Consider the following 18,040-nt stretch of genomic DNA (forward strand, 5'->3'; position numbering starts at 1 on the left):
TGTCTGGCTGCCTCTGATATTTTTCTACCACGTTACCTGTTTTGGGGCCCAGAGTGTATCCTCAATTGTGCTCAGTAAGTATTGAAGGTAGAGTGAATGGCTTATGCTATGGTGTCAACCTCCTTGCCAGCTCTCTGGTGAAGCCTCAGAATGAATTATGATTTTAGTATCATGAGCACCCAGACACCGCACCTCCCACTCTGGTGTTCAGCCTTCTAGAAATGAGCCTATACACAGGTCATGTCCCCGTGAGAAGCACTAGTTTCCCTCTGTAAGGAGGGAAACTGAAAGATCCAGAATCATTTCTGTCATCTTATTCTCTAGGCCTAGGGTAATTTCTGGCAAGAATTAGATATACACAAAGTGTTTGTGAATAAAATACCCTTTCTTCTGTTTACAGATTTAACACCTTGGACCTTTAAAGAATAATTCTCACCATCCATATAAAATTTTGTTTTTTAATAAAGGAAATAAATTATTTAGGCATCCAGTTCTAGCAAAAACAGCTCTGATTTTAATCTAATGAGGATAGCTTTCCTCTTTTTTTTTGCCTAATTTTTGTAGCTTTCTGAGAAGTTACTTGCTTTCATTATCACAACCTTGCCATTGACCTTGTTTGAAACTGCTGCTTCAGTTATCATGTAAATCTAGTGTTTTTAACTCTAGTCTCTTGAGGTGAGGTCATAATGTGTCTTCCACTTCATTGCTATATATATTGTATTTTTCAGTTCCATGAGAAGACATTAAGAGGGGTGTGTGTGTGTGTGTGTGTGTGTGTGTGTGTGTGTGTGTGTGTGTGTGTGTGTGTGTGTAGTGGGGCTTGAACTCAGGGCCTAACATTCACTTAGTTTTTTCATTCACTGTTGGTCCTCTACCATTTGAGCCACATCTCTACTTTCAGCCTTTTGATGATTATTTGGAGATAAGGGTCTCTTGGATTTGTCTACCCTGACTGGCTCTGACCCCTGATTCTCTGACCCCTAGCTTCCTGAGGATCTAGAATTATAGTTGTAAGCTACTGGTGTGTGGCTGAAAGAACTGTTTTTTGAGAATACAAAAACCTATGGCTGGGGCTGGGAAGGTGGCTCAGTGGTAGAGTGCTTGCCTTGCATAAGCATGAGGCCCTGGGTTCAGTTCCTCAGCACCATATAAACAGAAAAAGCCAGAAGTGGCACTATGGCTCAAGTGGTAGAGTGCTAGCCTTGAGCTGAAGAGCTGAGGGACAGTGCCAGGCCCAGAGTTCAGGCCCCATGATTAACCCTTCCCCCCCCCCCCGCAAAAAACAAAACACCTATGGCTGATACCCTGATGACCTGTTAGCTATCACTAAATAACTAATGCCCTGCTCCTTAGCTAGTTAAAATAATAAGTGTTGGGTATCTCCCATTTATCTGAAGGGCAGGGATCTGGGCATGCTGAGTTCAGTCATCCTAGATCCTGTTTCTCAGGCATGCCTGGGGCTGGAGGATTAGTCTCCAATGCATGCCCGGTTGACCCTGTTCCCTTATCACATGGCCTGCTTGTTAGGGCTGCTTAGTGTCTTCTCAGCCTGGTGGGTGGGTTTCTCCAAAAGGTAAATGATCTAAGAGAAATAGCCTCGAGGAAGCCCTGTGCCCATATTTAGGGATGTAAGTACATTCCTTTTAAAGGAAAGAGCATAAAGAATCTATTTCTCAGCTGGGTACCCATGCCATACATTGTAATCCCAGCTACTCAGGAGGCTGAGATCTGAGGATCACAATTCAAAGCCAGTCTGAGAAAAAAAGTCTGTGAAACTTTTATCTCCAGTTAAGCACCAGAAAACCAGAAGTGGTGCTGTTGCTCAAAGTAATAGGGTACTAGCCTTGAGCAAAGGAGCTCAGGGACAGCATCCAGGCCCTGAGTTCAAGCCCCACAATGGACAAAAGAAACAAACCCACTTTTCTGATATATGGAAGTAGAAGCTAGAATTAATTTAGAAATATATAAACAAACACTCCAGGGTGGTATACAAGCAAACACAAATCTATTATACTAACTGAACTATGGTAGATTAAGAAGAAAGCTCAGATGATATAATTCTTTAAAAAAGTGAAGTCATAGTCCAACAAACCTAAACACCAGGAAACAAGTACTCAAAAGTGGGAGGATCAAGAGGGGAATCGATGAATGAAGAGAGAGAAAAGGGCAAGAATGCAATCATAATATTCCATGCATATCCTCCACAATTAAGAAAATTGGAGGAAAGGGTGACTTGGGGGGGGGGATGAGGAAAGCAGTCACAGCGACTGAGACGTATTCTGTTCTTAAACTGCTTTGTGAAGTGACAACTCCTTTATAAAACGGCTTAAAGATCATACAAACATTTTTTTAAAAGAATCTATGGCTATAGTTTCAGATATCCAGAAATTCTAATGTAAAACACTGTCCACTACCTCAGCTGTTCTACCCAGAATCTAAAGCATCTATGATCCAAGTCATTTGTTTACTTCTTTATCCATGACTAGAAATCGTATACCAGACTTTCTGGCTTCCACTTTATTACTTCTAGTGTCTACTTTGTTTTTATTCTCTTGTCTAAGATAATGAGCTACAGTGGTAAAATACATGAAATGTTAGAATCAAAAGATGTCATTTTTTTTCTGTCTGTGTTCCAGACTACAAACTTTTCCTGTCTAGCCTACCATTCAGGATTTAGCCTTTCTGCAAAACCTTCTTAATGAAGGAGAGGTAGTTGGGGAACCTTTTAAGCAATCTGTCCAGTTTCCAAATGAGTCCATGAATATCAATTGCATAAGGTTCTTGTTTGTATGATTATAAGAGCAGGCACAAGGAATTCCTGATCTGCAAAAGACAGGTAAACTAGAGTTTCTACCAAAAAACAGAACCTGAGACCATCAGACATTTCATTGTCAGTATGAAATATGAGCTTTCAGAGACAACAAGAGAAAGACCAGGTCACTAACAAGCAGCTGTAAACCCAGGACTTTGGGGGAGGAAGGTGGCAAAGAAATCAACAAAAAGATGTTTATTACATGAACCAGGCATCAGGCTGGTTCATTTTGGTTCTTGCCTGCACCTTCAGTCCCATCAGCCTCTCTGCTTTCATGCAACTTGATCTTAGTGTGTATCTTGTCATGCTGTTACAAGTTTTGGTCTGTATCTGCCAGCCCTACTACGAGAGCTAAAGGACAAAGCTATGTCTTGTCTGTTGGAATTTCAGATGTCTAGAGCAATACCTGGCCCTTATTTATTAGTATCATTTGCTATTGAATTTAAGAAGCCCATATGTTAACAACATTACCTTCTTTTTTCTCTGAAAGTAAGCTACCAGTGAGAGGAGTGGTGACTTGAACTGTAACCCCACAATTAGTAAGTTTTGGATTCAAACTCATGTCTCTCTTGCTACTTCAAATCAGATGCTGCCAGGAAGGTACTGTTGGAAGGAAAGCCCCATCCTTATAGATCTCAAATTGGAGAAATTACTTAGGAGGTGTTTGTGGGTTTGCCCAGAATGTATCATTACAGTTTAAGAGACTATCACAAGGAAGTCTTTGATTGGACCAAAGCATCCTTGAAATTAAGCTGGTTTTTGCAAACCATAGATCTGGATTGACATTCCATCTACCAACGGGAGTAGAAAAACAAGTGAAATGGGCAAAGGAAGCACCTGAGTAGACATGCAAAAAGGACACAAAATGGCCATCACGTCCATAGAATGATGTCAGAGAAATACAAATTAGAACCACTGACATACCATCTCACCCCATTAGGAGGGCTGTTGTCAGAAAGTCAGTGATTTCCAGCAGTGATGGTGTGAAGAAGAGCAAACTTATGCACTGTTGGTGGGAATGAAGGGTGGTACAACCATTATGGAAAACAGTCGGGAGATAGGTAGAGAAATTTAAATGATGTATTCTTCAGGAAATGAAATCATCACCTCACCAATGTTCCCATGTTCATTGCAGCATTACTCACAGTCCCTTATCACCACTTACATGTCCACTGGTAGAATAAACTGTGGTGTGTATGTCCACAGAAGGAACATTATTAAGCCTTCAAAAAGAATGCAGTCCTGCCATTTTCTATACTGTGCATGGGTCTGGAGAACATTGTGCTAGGTGAGATAAGCCAGTCACAGAAAGAAGAGTATGACACGATCTCACTCATATGTGAAATCTAAAAAAAGAAAGAAGTCAGGTATTTAGAGATAGAGAATAAAACAAAGGCTATCAGAAGTGGGATGGGGTACAATAGGAAATGGGGAGATGTAAATCAAATCACACAATCAAATGAAACATCTGTTCAATGAATAGATAGATAGATACATACATAGACACATAGATACGTAGATAAATAGCCCATAACATCATGTTGTATTATATGTTTTTTTCCTTCTTGGCAGAACTGAGGTTTAAACTCAGGGTATCATGGTTGCGAGGTAAGTGTTCTACTGCTGGGTGGGGCCTCCAGATCATCTCTTATTTGGTGGGTCTTGGGGGTTGAACTCTGGGTCTGGGCGTAGTCCCCCAGCTCTTCAGCTCAAAGTGAGCACTCTACCACTTGAGCCAGAGAGCCACTTCAAGGTTTCTGGTGATTTTTATTGGAGATAAGAGTCTTATGGACTTTTCTTCCCAGGCTGGCTTTGAACCATGATCCTCAGATCTCAGCCTCCTGAGTAGCTAGGATTACAGGCATGAGCCACTGGCGCCTGGCCCATCTTTTTTTTTTTTTTTTATGAAAAGGAAAAAAGAAAGCTGGACAACTAGCTGGACTATTCACCAACAAAAAAGGATTTTTGATGTTAATCAGTGTTCGTCTTCCTCTAAACAGCATACTACAATTTCCCAGTATTTAAAATGCTAAAGGAAAAAGAAAACCTCTTTTTCTTATTCATTTTTCTAATGATTCTACCTTGGAAATTGAACATGGTATTTAAATTTGAAGTTGGAGCTCAATAATTGAGCTTGTATGTCAGACCCCTTGGCCAAACTCTTGGGAGCTCCTAATCACAATAAAAAGAAAGACAAAGCCTATGTGAACAGATGTGTTCAAATGATGCTTGTTTTCTGTACTCACTGGCCTGTGGTGAGGCAGAATGAGACAGGAGGGATATGGCAGAGTTCAGGGTGAATCCTAGGCCTCTGGTCTGTGCCTCTGAGTGAATCATGGCTTCATTCAGTATGACAAGGGGCACAAAAGGAGAAACAGGTGTTGGGCTGCTGGTAATGTCAACATGGCAGGTGTATTTTAAGTATAGAACAGTTACAGGTGTTCTGTACCATAATGGGTATAAGGGTGTTGAGGTAAGAAGGTTCCCAAGATCTCAGGGTCAGCGTCTGGATCTTAGTCATGTGTTATGGTATGGATGGGAAGGGGAGCCCTCCCCCAAAAGACTCAAATAATGAAAAATTGGATCCCAGCTTGTAGATCTAGTCATTGAAAGGTGATTCAATCATGAGGGCGCTGACACAACCACTGAGTTCATCCACTGATGGATTCATAATTTGCTGGCATTATTGTGAGATGGTGAGAAGTGGGGCCTCATTGGAGAAAGTAAGTCATTGGAGTTATACTGTTGATGGGTATCCTACCCCTCCCCCTCTCTCCCATCCTCCTCTCCCTCTTTCCCTCCCTTTATCTCTTCCTATTTCTCCTTCCATCTTTCTCCATTTCTCTCCCTCCCTACTTCCTTCCCTCTCCATCTCTCCATTTCTCTCTATTTCTCTCTCTTTCCATCTGTCTCCATCTCTGTCTCTCCATCTCTCTCTTCATTTTCTCTCTCTGCATCTCTTTTTCTCTGTGTGTGTGTCTATATGTCTCTCTCTCTCTCTCTCTCTCTCCATCTCCACCTCTATATCTCTGCATCTTGGCTGTCATGTCCTCCCTGCCATGACATTGTTCTTTGTCTGCGTGGCCAAAAACAATGGACCCAGTAGCCAATCATGGACTGAAACCTCAGAAACCATGAGCCAGAATAAAGCCTGTCTTCTTTTTAAGTTGTTTCTCTCAGGTATTTGTCACAGCGATGAAAGTCTGATGAGCGCAGCTGGTATCTGATGATGTTAGTTCATGAAACATTGATGGAGAAAGGAGCAGGAAGATGCAGGCAGCCTTTCCTGGTTAGGAGCTGCCCTCTTGGGATCTCTGCTGCTGTTTTTATATCTCGTGTCCTGAAACAATGTGCAACAGAGGTCACTAGTGGACATAATCCTTTAAGATGAGGATATCTTCCCATGGCTTCTCCAGGCTACTCCACAGAGCTTGCGCCTGATGATCATTTGGCAATCTTAATGCCTGCCTTTTAATTGCTTTTGAAATCTAACTTTATTTCTTTTTAATAGCGAACCACACATTCATGCATTTGTTTTTCATTATTTGGAGAATATTAGTTTCTGTGATCAAATCCATGTAGGTAATGCTGTGTGTGTGTGTGTGTGTGTGTGTAAAGATATATGTGTGTATATATATATGTATATAAATATATATACATATATATATATATATGTATGTCTGCATATGTGTGTATATGTATGTGTTGTGTGTGCCGGGCCTGAAGCTTGAACTCTAGGTCTGAGTGCTGTCCCTGAGCTTTTTTGCTCAAGGCTAGCACTCTACCACTTGGGGTACAGCTCCACTTCTAGCTTTTTTTTGGTAGTTTTTGTTGAAGATTAAAGTCTCACAGACTTTCCTGCTCCAGTTGGCTTTGAACCATGATCCTCAGATCTCAGCCCTGAGTAGCTAGGATTATAGGTGTGAGCCAGTGGCACTTGGCTTTGGGCTTTATTTTCTAATAGAACTGTAGTTTGGCTTTTCCATGGATGTTTCCACAGATAGTTGTCATGAGATCTCCCCGATTAGTCACTTGCTTTCTGACTCTGAATTATTTAAAATTTTCTCTCTGCCTCTGTGTCTATTCAGAGTTATCTTAAGATGTGACACATTTAGCTTCTATTGCAGTCTGAAAGTTCCTATTTTTTATTTGCAGCTTATCCTCTTTTTTTGTGGTACTCTGGGAGCATAATTAAGATGCCTGGCTTTACTTCTTCCTTACAAATATCGCCTCACTATTCTGTCTTTAATTAGCTGAAATCATTCTCGTGTAAACAAATAACAATTGCAGACTATACAACCTACTTTCTGTTGTTGTGAGGATTTAAGTGCATCCATTGTGTGTGAAATTCATCTTAAAAAACACTAGCTGTGACATATTTTGTCATTTTGTATGATGCCAATGGAAAACAAAGACTCATTTTTGCATTTTTATTCTTGTGAGACCTTTTTTATTCTAATACTCATTTTTGGAACCAGTGTGGCAGGTAAAGTAGAGACAAGCCTTGGAGTCACACTGAGTTGGAAAGTTCAGCCTAGTGTCACCTTGGATAAATTGTTTAATCTCTGTGTAGGTATCCTGTATATGAAATAAGGACTGTGGGCTGGGCAGGGTAGCTGCTGTCTGTAATACTGACTACTAAGGAGGCTGAGGCCAGGGGATTTCTTGGGCCTAGTTTAGGGCCAGCCGAGCAACATAGCTAGACACTGTCTCTTAAAAGAAAATGAAGAGCTGGGTGCCAGTGGCTCATTCCTGTCATCCTAGCTATTCAAGAGGGTGAGATATGAGGATCACAGTTCAAAGCCAGCCCTGTCAGGAAAGTCCCTGTGAGACTATTACCTCTGATTAATGACTCAAAAACTGAAAGTGGATCTGTGGCTCAAAATGGTAGAGCACTAGCCTTGACCCTGAGTTCAGGCCCCACAACTAACCAGAGAAGAAGGAGAAGAAGAAAAAGAGGAAGAAGAAGGGGAGGGGGAGGAGGAGGAAGTAGAAGAGGAGGAGGAGGAAATGAGGGTGATGATAATAGTTGTCTCTATGTGAGTTATACACATGGTATAGCATAGAGTCTGGCACATTGGTCTGCATTCAATGCTGGTGACCTTTTTTATATGAGAAGAGTTTTTAACTAGTTCCCCAGATTAAAGGGAACTTCCAGCTGCTATGCCAGGCTTTCTTGAGAACATCCACAGCAAACTGAATACTTGTGACAGGCACCTTTTTAGTATGCTCATGCATTTCCACATCAACCTAAACCTGTTCTTGTTTCTTGTTGATGTTTATTCACAATCTATTTATATCAGTTGAACTCATTATTATGATGATCATAAATTATACTTAACTCTTAGGCAAGCAGATGAAATATAAGTGCCAAAGCCAGCTGCTTTTCTTCTGCAAATGTTAACTTGGGAGTTTGGGTAAGAGTTAACAGATGACTAAGGTAAAGTTCCGAGGATAGTCAAATTCATGGAGACCAGAAGCTGCATGGCAGCTGCCAGGGGCAGGAGATAAAGTAAAACCGGGAAGCGATTGTTTTTAATGAGTCCAGAGCTTTAGTTGTGTACTGGATGTGAACCTGGAAATAAACAATTGTGTTGTGTATATACACTACAAGAGTACTTAATGTGACTGTGCACATATGAGTCAAGGTGATACATTTATGTCACTATGGATTTTACCACTTTAGCTATGGGTAAGATAACATTTCAAGATTGGGAACAGGAATAAAGTATCCAGAGGTACTCCCTGTCTGCATTATGTTTCAGTGGTCTTTAAGGGTTTTAAAACAATTTTTATAGGAAAGCACAATAAGCAGTTCCAACTCATGTATTTTAGGTGTCTATGCATGGCAGAGAATGAGGTCTGCTTTCAGTAGACCAGCCCTCAAACTCCTCATAGATCCAAATCCCAAAGGGGGGGAAATGTGTATGTGTGCAGTTTAAAATTAAATACCTAAACACACTCTGAGGTAGAGACTACCGCAATTTTCCCTGTTCTCTGTTGACCAGACATTCCAGGGAGAGGGGCATAACCTTGAGCAGGAAGAGCAAGGTCATTGCCTTTGGCTGAAAGCTGTGAAGTGGCAGCAGGCGATTTCTAGCAGCTGGGGGATCTGAGAGATCCAAGGGGTCCAACAGGTTCCATGACTGTGTGTATTTCCCTCTTGCGAAGAGACTTTGAAATAAACTGTTGGCTCTTGGTTCAGATTGCTTCTGATGGAGCATCTTCACTGTTTATAACCAGTCTTCTGAAGGCTTCCTTGCCTTTGATTTTCCTTATATACAACAGTTAGCCCATTTGCAATATACCAACCACTGTGCTCTCACCATAGTCAAAAGATGTGTCTATGTATGTGAGGCCCAAGTGATGACAGAGCTCCATCCATGTTAAATACTTTCCAGTATGTATGTTGACATTCATAAGACTAACCTCAGTTTTTTGCTTTAGAAAAGTATCTAAAGTTCCTTTTGGCATTTGATGATACAATTTGGCTTGCTCTCTCTCTCTCTCTCTCTCTCTCTCTCTCTCTCTCTCTCTCTCTCTCTCCTGGTGCTAATCCTTAGGTTTGAACACAGGGTCTGGACACTTCCCCTTACCTCTTTTGTTCAAGGCTAGTGCTCTATTACTAGAGCCACAGCTCTCTTTGTAGCTTTGTGATAGTTAATTGGAGATATGAGGCTCACAGACTTTCCTGCTCTGGCTCCCTTTGAACTGTGATCCTCAGATCTCAGTCTCTTTAGTAGCTAGGATTATAGGCATGGGCTACCAGTATCCAGCACTCTTCATTTTTTTAACATCCTATCTTTAAATTATCTTTGTATGAAGAATTTTCCATCTAGCATATCAGTGTATGAATACAATGCATCTTAATGAATATCACTTCTGCCATCTTTCTCCCCCGTGTCTCCCAACTCTACCCATTCCCCCACTACCTGGTTCCATTTTCACATATATATGTTAAATATTATGACTATATTCACCAACAATCTTTGGATCATGGTTCCCAAGACCATGGCCGATCATAAAGTTGCCCAAATTTACTTTTAGATATTCTCTTCCAATTCTTCCAATAAGGAACCCTGTATTATATGGTCACTTTTGTCTTTTTTCTTGTCAGATACCAATGTGCTTTTCCTTTCTCTGAGCCCTCAAGTTGTGAGTGCTTCAGGAGAAGCCAAGACCCCCTTTTGCTAGTGTGACTGACCATAAATGCGGTACAACAATCCCATGATTTCTCTGCAGGGTCTGTTTTCCTTCGGCATGTTAGCCTGTGCTGACCTTTTAGTGGGAATACTATTGTCTCATTTATACTTAGCCCTTCATTTAGCCAAGTTTTGTTGTTTTCCTTGGTTTCAAATTTTATCTCTTTATGCAAACTGAGAACTGAAGCCTTTCATTTGACTTGTGATCTTGCACATTCTGGAAGCTCATACATGTAATTGTGGAACAAATAAAGCAGCTGGAAGAAATCGTTCCTGAACAAAACCCAAGTGGGGCATTTGGAGTTGGGCCAAGATTTCAGCCGCTACAGAAGGAGATGTAAAAAGGCCGCCTATGTTACAAAGCCAACAAATCATTTCTGGCCCAATAAGAATGTCCTTCAGGCCAGGAGGCTAGAGGGTAAGAAGTTTTGTACTTTAAACTGTCTCATCACAAAATAGAGTGTTGGGTGGAGCCCACCCTGGTCTCTACCTCAAGTTAATTCCTGTGATAAAACTCCAGATAAAAAAGAACATGGAGTAGCAGATTGAAATTTGGAGGCTGTTCAGGCTGAATCCATAACCCCTCCCCACCCTTCCCCCACCACTAAACTACACTGTGGTCCTAGGCAAGATATGGGCTCACATTTCCCATCCCAAATGAGGAGTTATTATAACACAAACTTAGTTTTTAAGGAATCTCAAGATGTTAGGAAACAAAGAACCAGGAATAAGTAAAGCCCTGTCAAATGAAGTCTAGTGTTTATATCCTCCTTTTAGAAGAGGAAGTTAAATGTTCTTCAGGGAGCCAACAATTAAATAGAGCCTCTCTGGACATTTTTGACATGACTGGTTATTTTCTATGTATACATGTACAAAAGCCAAAGATTGGAAGGACTGGATTTTTTTTTAAATAACATTAAGGAGTGTCCCAATTGTTTGTCAATGCATTCTGGCAGTAGTGACCAGTTCTTGGCCCATATACCAATGCCTCTCAAACTTTACATGCAGAAGAATCACCTGTAGAGTTTGGGAAAGAATGGCTCATATTTTACCAAGGGGAGGTGAGTAGAGCGAGTACATTGAACATCTTTCTGGTGTTATTCTCGGAGTTTGTAATTCAACAGGTATTGTGGTGGAGCCTGAAATGTTGGCACCTTCTCTGGAGTAGTGGCTCAAGTGGTAAAGTGCCCACCAAGCAAGTAGAAGGCCTTGAGTTCAAATCCCAGCATCATCCCTCAAAACACTCTCTTGCAACTTGCTACATCACAAAAAAAAAAATGATATTGATGTACAGAGCACACAATGTGAGATGCTCAGAATGGCCCAGGCAAAGAAAACACATCCAGGTCCATAAAGTAGGTGGAACTTGTACTGGTGCTATACTCGAAGATGATGCTAATCACACTGTATCAGTGCAAGTAGATGTGCCACATGCATGTGGCTAAGAGGCATTTAAGAGAACACAAATGCAAAGGCATAGAAAACTGAAACTACATGACAGCTCCAGGACCACAAAGTTGCTTTACCAGAACAAAGACACATGACTGTTGGGAAGGTACAAAGAAAGAGGACCTGTGGCAATGAGATGGCAATAAGTAGGTAGATCAGTGATCAGAAGAAAGGAGCGATGTGCTCTGAGGAGTTCAGTTGTTTTCCTAATGTGGCAAAGAGAAAATCAGTTGTCAAGAAGGTAAAGTTAGCCAGGTGCCAGTGGCTCACGCCTGTAATCCTAGCTACTCAGGAGGCTGAGATCTGAGGATGGTGGTTCAAAGCCAGCCCAGGCAGGAAAGTCTGTGACACTCTTATCTCCAATAAAACCACTAGAAAACCAGAAGTGGTGCTGTGGCTCAAGCAGTAGAGTGCTTGCCTTGAGCCGAAGAGCTGAGGGACAGCGCCCAAACCCAGAGTTCAAGCCCCATGACCGACAAAAAAAAAAAAAGAAGGTAAAGTTAATAATAACATTGAATTCAGGAAAATACAATGTAGTAAATCCCAGATGTGGAAATGTGGCTTGGGTGATAGAGCACCAACTGTGAGCAAGAAAGCCAAGCAGGTGCAAGACCCGAAGTTGAAGCCCTAGTACCAGCAATGTAGTCAACCCAATAATCTTGCTGAAATCACACATTGGTTGAAAGTTAATCTCTTGAGTATTTGTTTTCTCTGTCCTGCTCATTTTTTATAGCATGTGACCATTTTCATGTTCTTAAGTAGTACTTATTTTTTACTACTTATTTCATGTTACTTTCCAAGTTGTTTTTCTGTACCAGTCATCCTTGTCTAAATCTATTGTATTAATGAACCACTAAAATGCCCAGGTATTACAAAGTATCTTACTGAAAATATGGGAGGGGGAGTGTTAGTTGCAGGAGCAATGTTTGTTTATTACAGAAGCTATAGAGACAAGCAAACAAGCTTCAATCCCATTTACATTTCAGAAATCACTGCTGAAACCTCTAGAATAACTTTTTAAATCCTTTTCTGAGTATATATTCATTCTTCCCTACCAAAATAGGATTATGAAACATATGTCTTAAAGCCAGCATTGTCTGTCTAAGCAATCTGTCAGTTGTTGGCTGTTGGAACTATCCCAACCTAATTCCCATTGTTGGACATTTAGTCCCATGCTCAAGCTGGAAGCTGAGGAACAGGAGCCATCCTGGCAGACACAGGGGGGTGGAGCTATGGACATTGTGGTGGAAGGAATGCTGGGACACAGGCCAAGAGAGAGGAGGAACAGGAAGATGTGTGCTAAGTCTGGGTCATGGAGAGTGAAGGATGATGGGAGTGGGGGCAGGTGAGATCAAAACTTCAAAACTAATAGCATATGGTCGGACATCCTGGAACAGAAGTGATCTGAACTAAGTTAAGGCCAGGTACAGGTGGCTAATGCCTGTATTCCTAGCTTCTCAGGAGGCTGAGATCTGAGAGTCAAGAAAAGTCCACGAGACTCTTAATCTCCACTCAACCAGCAAAAAGCTGGAAAAAGAAGCATGGCTCAAATGAGAGAGCTCTAGCTTTGAACAACAGCAACAAAAAAAAAAAAAGCTAAGAAACAGCATCCAGGCCATGAGTTCAAGCCCCAGAACCAGCACCAAGACATAAATAAATAGTCAAGGAATATTGTCATAGCCAAACAAAACACCTGGTAAGCACAGGGAAGTGTCTGGAATCTAGGCTTGTCTGCCTTTAGAATCCACTCTCTTACATGCAGTGTACATGCAGGGTCTCCTCTGCAGACCACAAGCCAGATGGAATCAACTGGTGAACCAAAGTCTTTGGTGCCTGAAATTGTTGGTATGTTGAGGTCACACAAGAAGATCTATAGAATGAAAAAAGCAGAAACAAAGATGTGGCCCTGGATCACTGGTAGCTAAAAGACAAGACTTTAGAAAACAAGTGAATGGAGACTGGGAAGGTGGCTCAGTGGTAGAGTACTTGCCTTGCATGTATCAGGCCTTGGGTTCGGTTCCTCCACATAAGCAGAAAAAGCTGGAAGTGGTGCTGTGGCTTAAGTGGTAGAGTGCTAGCCTTGAGCTGAAGAACTGAGGGACAGTGCCCAGGCCCAGAGTTCAAGCCCCATGACCTACCAAAAAAAAAAGGAGGGGCTGGGAAGGTGGCTCAGTGGTAGAGTGCTTGCCTTGCATGCATGAGGCCCTGGGTTCCATTCCTCAGCATCACATAAGCAAAAAGAAAAAAGCCGGAAGTGGCGCTGTGGCTCAAGTGGTAGAGCGCTAGCCTTGAGCTGAAGAGCTGAGGGACAGCGCCCAGGCCCAGAGTACAGGCTCCACGACCGGACCCAAAAAAAAAAAGGAGAAGGAGGGGGGAAGAAGAGGAAGAGAATGAGGAGGAGGAGGAAGAAAACAAATGAATGATCCATAGTCTTCAACACCACCAGGAGATGGCTACGTGTAAGCACTTGAAGATCCCTTGGATTTGGCAATAATGCAAACATGGAGAGTTCACGATGGCAGTATGAATGAAATAGTAGGGACAGAGGCAGGCCCTGAGATCAGAAGTAAATTGGCAATTAGAAAGTAGAGCAAAGCCTAGCTACTAAGAAGGCTGAGATCTGAGAATCAAAGTTTGAAGCCAGCCTGGATAGCCAAATCTGAGTCCAGTCTCTTATTGCTATAACAAAAAGCCAAGTAAGTTTAAGCCCCAGTATGCGCACGTGCACACACACACACACACACACACACACACACACACATGAGAAAGTAGAGAAAGCTGGTGTGAACTATACTGTCTTGAAGAATGAAAACAAAAAAGTGCCATGGAATCTAGAAAGCTATCTAAGAATATATCTGAAGGCCCAGGTTCCTTTCTTCTCCTAGGAAACATGGCTTGTGCTTACAGAAGTGTAATGCTGTCATTTCAGACTTACTGCATACCAGCATTGCTAAGCACTTTATACAGACCATCTCTCTCCAGTCTTACAATAAAAGTTCATAAAATGGAGCTCCTTTCTGACTCTATTTTATACACGAGGTCTCTGAAGATTAGAGAGGTTAAGCCTCAGGTCACCCGGCTTGTAAGTGATGGGACCAATATTCTAATCTGGACCAGTGTGCATGCATTGCCCAGATCCTATGAAGAACTGTTACTCGGTGGCCATGAGATCAAGTGTGTTCCTGTTTGTGAAGAAGGGGAGTAGCTGCACTGAGGATTCCTGGCCCCGGGGACCTGCCAGTAGAATGGGGAGTCCTCATGGGCTTTTGCTTTCTTATTGTCCATCTTCAGCCTTTTTCTACAGAGCAGAGACTTGTGGTATCTCCTAGAATTCCATCACAGTGCTGCCTTGCACTATTAGGACAGCATGAGACATCTTTTCCAAGTCTCCAAGACCTTCCTGGGCTTTCCTTGAAGAAAGGCACACAGGACATTTTTCCATTCTGTATCTGATTCTTAAACCATTGGGAGGTTATTTCCCACATACAATCCATGAGGGAGCTCAGCTGGCTAGAGTGCAAGGGAGTTGTACCGATGTGAAAACCCAAATTCAAGACACTCACAAAAGGGATATAAGAAAAAGTGTACAAGGAGAAGGAAACTTCTTTCATGATTTAAGAAATGAATTAATAAGGTAACTTGAAAATCATATTACTCTGGTTCTAAATTAGTTTGTTATTTGCTGAAAGCTATTTTCAGAAAATGATATGTTTAACTTGTCCTGTGTACACCGAAGTCCAACTTTTTAATTAAACAATGCTTTTTCCAAGGTCTCCCCCTTGCATGGACTCCAGATGCATATTCAGAAAGTACTGTGTGGATAGCAGTGGATGAGCACACAGCCAACTACAGTTGGTCTGTGTACTCACTTCAGCGACTGCCCCTTGACCAGATGAAATCTTGTTTTCACTAGTCTCACAAGCTGTAAGACCACAGAAACAGTTGTACTTTATATTCTAGCTAGATATATTCGTAAGCCATATTAATTGATTCCAAATCTCTAGTTGCTCAATTGATACAAATTGATTCTGATCATTATAATTCTATAGCACTGCAGCTTTATAGTTATAAGGCTAATTGCTATAAATCTTCTTCCCATTGTCTCCTCTGGCCCCCATACATTGCAAGACAGTACTAGTGGGAGGTGCACCCTGGCAGGTCACCTCACAGTGGTCCAGAAAAACAAAATACCAAGGCGAGCTTACCTTGCTCTTGATCAGATCATGGGGCCTGAAGCCAGAGAGCTGACACGGAAACACAGGTCCCAGAATTAACAACAAAAGTGAAGCCGGGGGGCTGGGAAGGTGGCTCAGTGGTTAAAGCGCTTGCCTTGCATGCCTGAGGCCCTGGGTTCGATTCCTCAGCACCACATAAGCAAAAACAAAAAAGCCGGAAGTGGCGCTGTGGCTCAAGTGGTAGAGCATTAGCCTTCAGCTGAAGAGCTGAGGGACATTGCCCAGACCCAGAGTTCAGGCCCCATGACCAGACCCCCCCCCAAAAAAAAAAAAAAAAAGTGAAGCCGGAAAAATTTAGTTCCATAGAGATATTTATTAAGGCCTCGGTGTTAACTCTTGGGCTTGAACCACAGCTCTGTGTTGGATGGGGAGTTGGAAAGCGACAGGAAGCAACTGGGCAGCCGGAGAGGGAAGAATGGGGGTGGGATTAGCCGTGCAGAAGATGCTCAAGAGAGATTTCAGATCAGGAGGCCCGGGATCCAAATTGCTCGCGACAGATGGCCTTCCTGGTGTTAGTTATCTTCCTAGACATGCTGTACGTGTGGACTTTGTATGACCAAAACCTTTTCCTGTCATGGAGATAACGTTTACCTTGCTCCCCTCTGTTGGCATCTGCATGGATGGCACAAAATCAAAAGCAGGTAAAGTTGTCTGGGTTACTTCACTGAATTGAACCGTGTCAAGACAGTAGCACCGAACTACTGTAGTTTTTCCCTTTCCCACACAGAAAGAAGGCTCCATTTCATATAAGAATGTCTTGGATGAAACAAAAAAATTGATTAGCTCCTCAAATGCTCATCTTCGGAGTATTCACATGCCATTCTGATCACCTTCCGTGGTCTCATGTGTATCTCCAGGAAAACCGAGTCAGCATTGCCTTCATGAGCTCCCAGCCAGCCGCCCCTTAGCGAAGCACTGTCATGACGGACAGACTGCTGTGGCTCGGACGATGGTAATTTGGTGGACATTTTCTCAGAAGTGAATGAAATAAGCCTGTCATCTCAAGACAAAAAAACAGCTGATAGAATTTATTGCCAATGACAGAATTTGAGCTTTCAAGTGATAATTAGAATTTGGGAAGCTTGTATTTCCTCTGGTGAACTTGACAGTTTCTCAATAAAGACTTTTGTGATGAGTTCAGTAGTGATATTAACAAACAGCATGTTTTTATATTGTGTAAGGAAATGTGTTAGCATTTAGAAGATCTATAACATGAGTGAATACCTATATTTCAATGTCCAGCGTATGATGTTACAGAAGCTACACATCTTGGTTAGGTGAAAAATCCATGGAAAGTACTGACAAAAATCCATATAATGTAATAAAATATGAGAGGTTAATTGATACTGCTTCACGTGTTGATCGCAGCCAGCCTTAAAGGAAATGTACCTTATTAAGTGTACAGTATTGTGAGGTGTTTTTTTGTTTGTTTTTCAGTACTGAGGTTTGAATACAGTACCTTGCACTTGCTTGGCAGGTACTCTACTACTGAAGCCACACTCCTAGCCCTTTTTGCTTTAAGCTATTTGCTTTCAAATAATGTGTCATACGTTTTTTCCCTGATTGGCCTTGGGCCACACTCTACCTCGCCATGACCCCCATGTAGCTGGGATTCCAGACATGTATCACTATGCCTAGTTTTATTATTGTTATTATTACTATTATTATCATTATTAAGATGGGATTTCACTAACTTTTGTCCAGCGTGGCTTCAAATCTGGACTTTCCTAATCTGTGCTTTTCAAGTAGCTGGGATTACAGAAGGTGAACCACCATATCCAACAAGTATACCATACTCTTTGACAAGAATATCTGCAATCATGTCAAAAGACTATTAAAATACTATTTCCATCTACATATCTGTGGAAGGCCATACTTTTTGCTACATATCATAACCATATTTGCTCAAAGGGAATTTAGAAGCAGCTATGCAAATATAACTATAATTTATTATGCAATATTTTCAATACTTACACAATATTTTAAAGACCTAAAAAATGTAAAATCATGATAGTCTTCTTGCTATTTTTTTTTTGTTTTGTGAAATTAGTTTTCATAAAAATGCACTGAAATGCAGTGGATTTATTGTTGTTTTGAAGTGAATATTTAAAAACAAGCTGGGCGCTGGTGGCTCATGTCTGTAATCTTAGCTTCTCAGGAGGCTGAGATCTGAGGATCGCGGTTCAAAGCCAGCCCAGGCAGGAAAGGTCATGAAACTCTTATCTCCAATAAAACCACCAGAAAACCGGAAGTGGCACTGTAGCTCAAGTGGTAGAGTACTAGCCTTGAGCTGAAGAGCTGAGGGACAGCGCCCAGGCCCAGAGTTCAAGCCCCATGACTGA

At 41.8% G+C, this 18,040-nt stretch overlaps 1 protein-coding gene across 2 annotated transcripts in view; it reads left to right on the forward strand.

Annotated features, from left to right (window-relative positions):
- Window positions 1-18,040, forward strand: part of Efcab11 (EF-hand calcium binding domain 11) — a 136,310-nt gene that overhangs the window by 78,947 nt on the left and 39,323 nt on the right. Inside the window, exon 6 of one of the 2 annotated variants that reach the window (XM_013014220.1) lies at window positions 16,426-16,995. The exons of the other annotated variant lie outside the window; for it this stretch is intronic. Coding sequence (XP_012869674.1) covers window positions 16,426-16,477 — 52 coding nt within the window. The 3' untranslated portion in view covers window positions 16,478-16,995. Of the gene's footprint in view, window positions 1-16,425; window positions 16,996-18,040 lie in introns of those variants that run through there. 2 annotated transcript variants of the gene reach the window in all.

The sequence above is a fragment of the Dipodomys ordii genome, unplaced genomic scaffold (assembly GCF_000151885.1).
Source record: "Dipodomys ordii isolate 6190 unplaced genomic scaffold, Dord_2.0 Scaffold2, whole genome shotgun sequence".
Taxonomy (NCBI): domain Eukaryota; kingdom Metazoa; phylum Chordata; class Mammalia; order Rodentia; family Heteromyidae; genus Dipodomys; species Dipodomys ordii.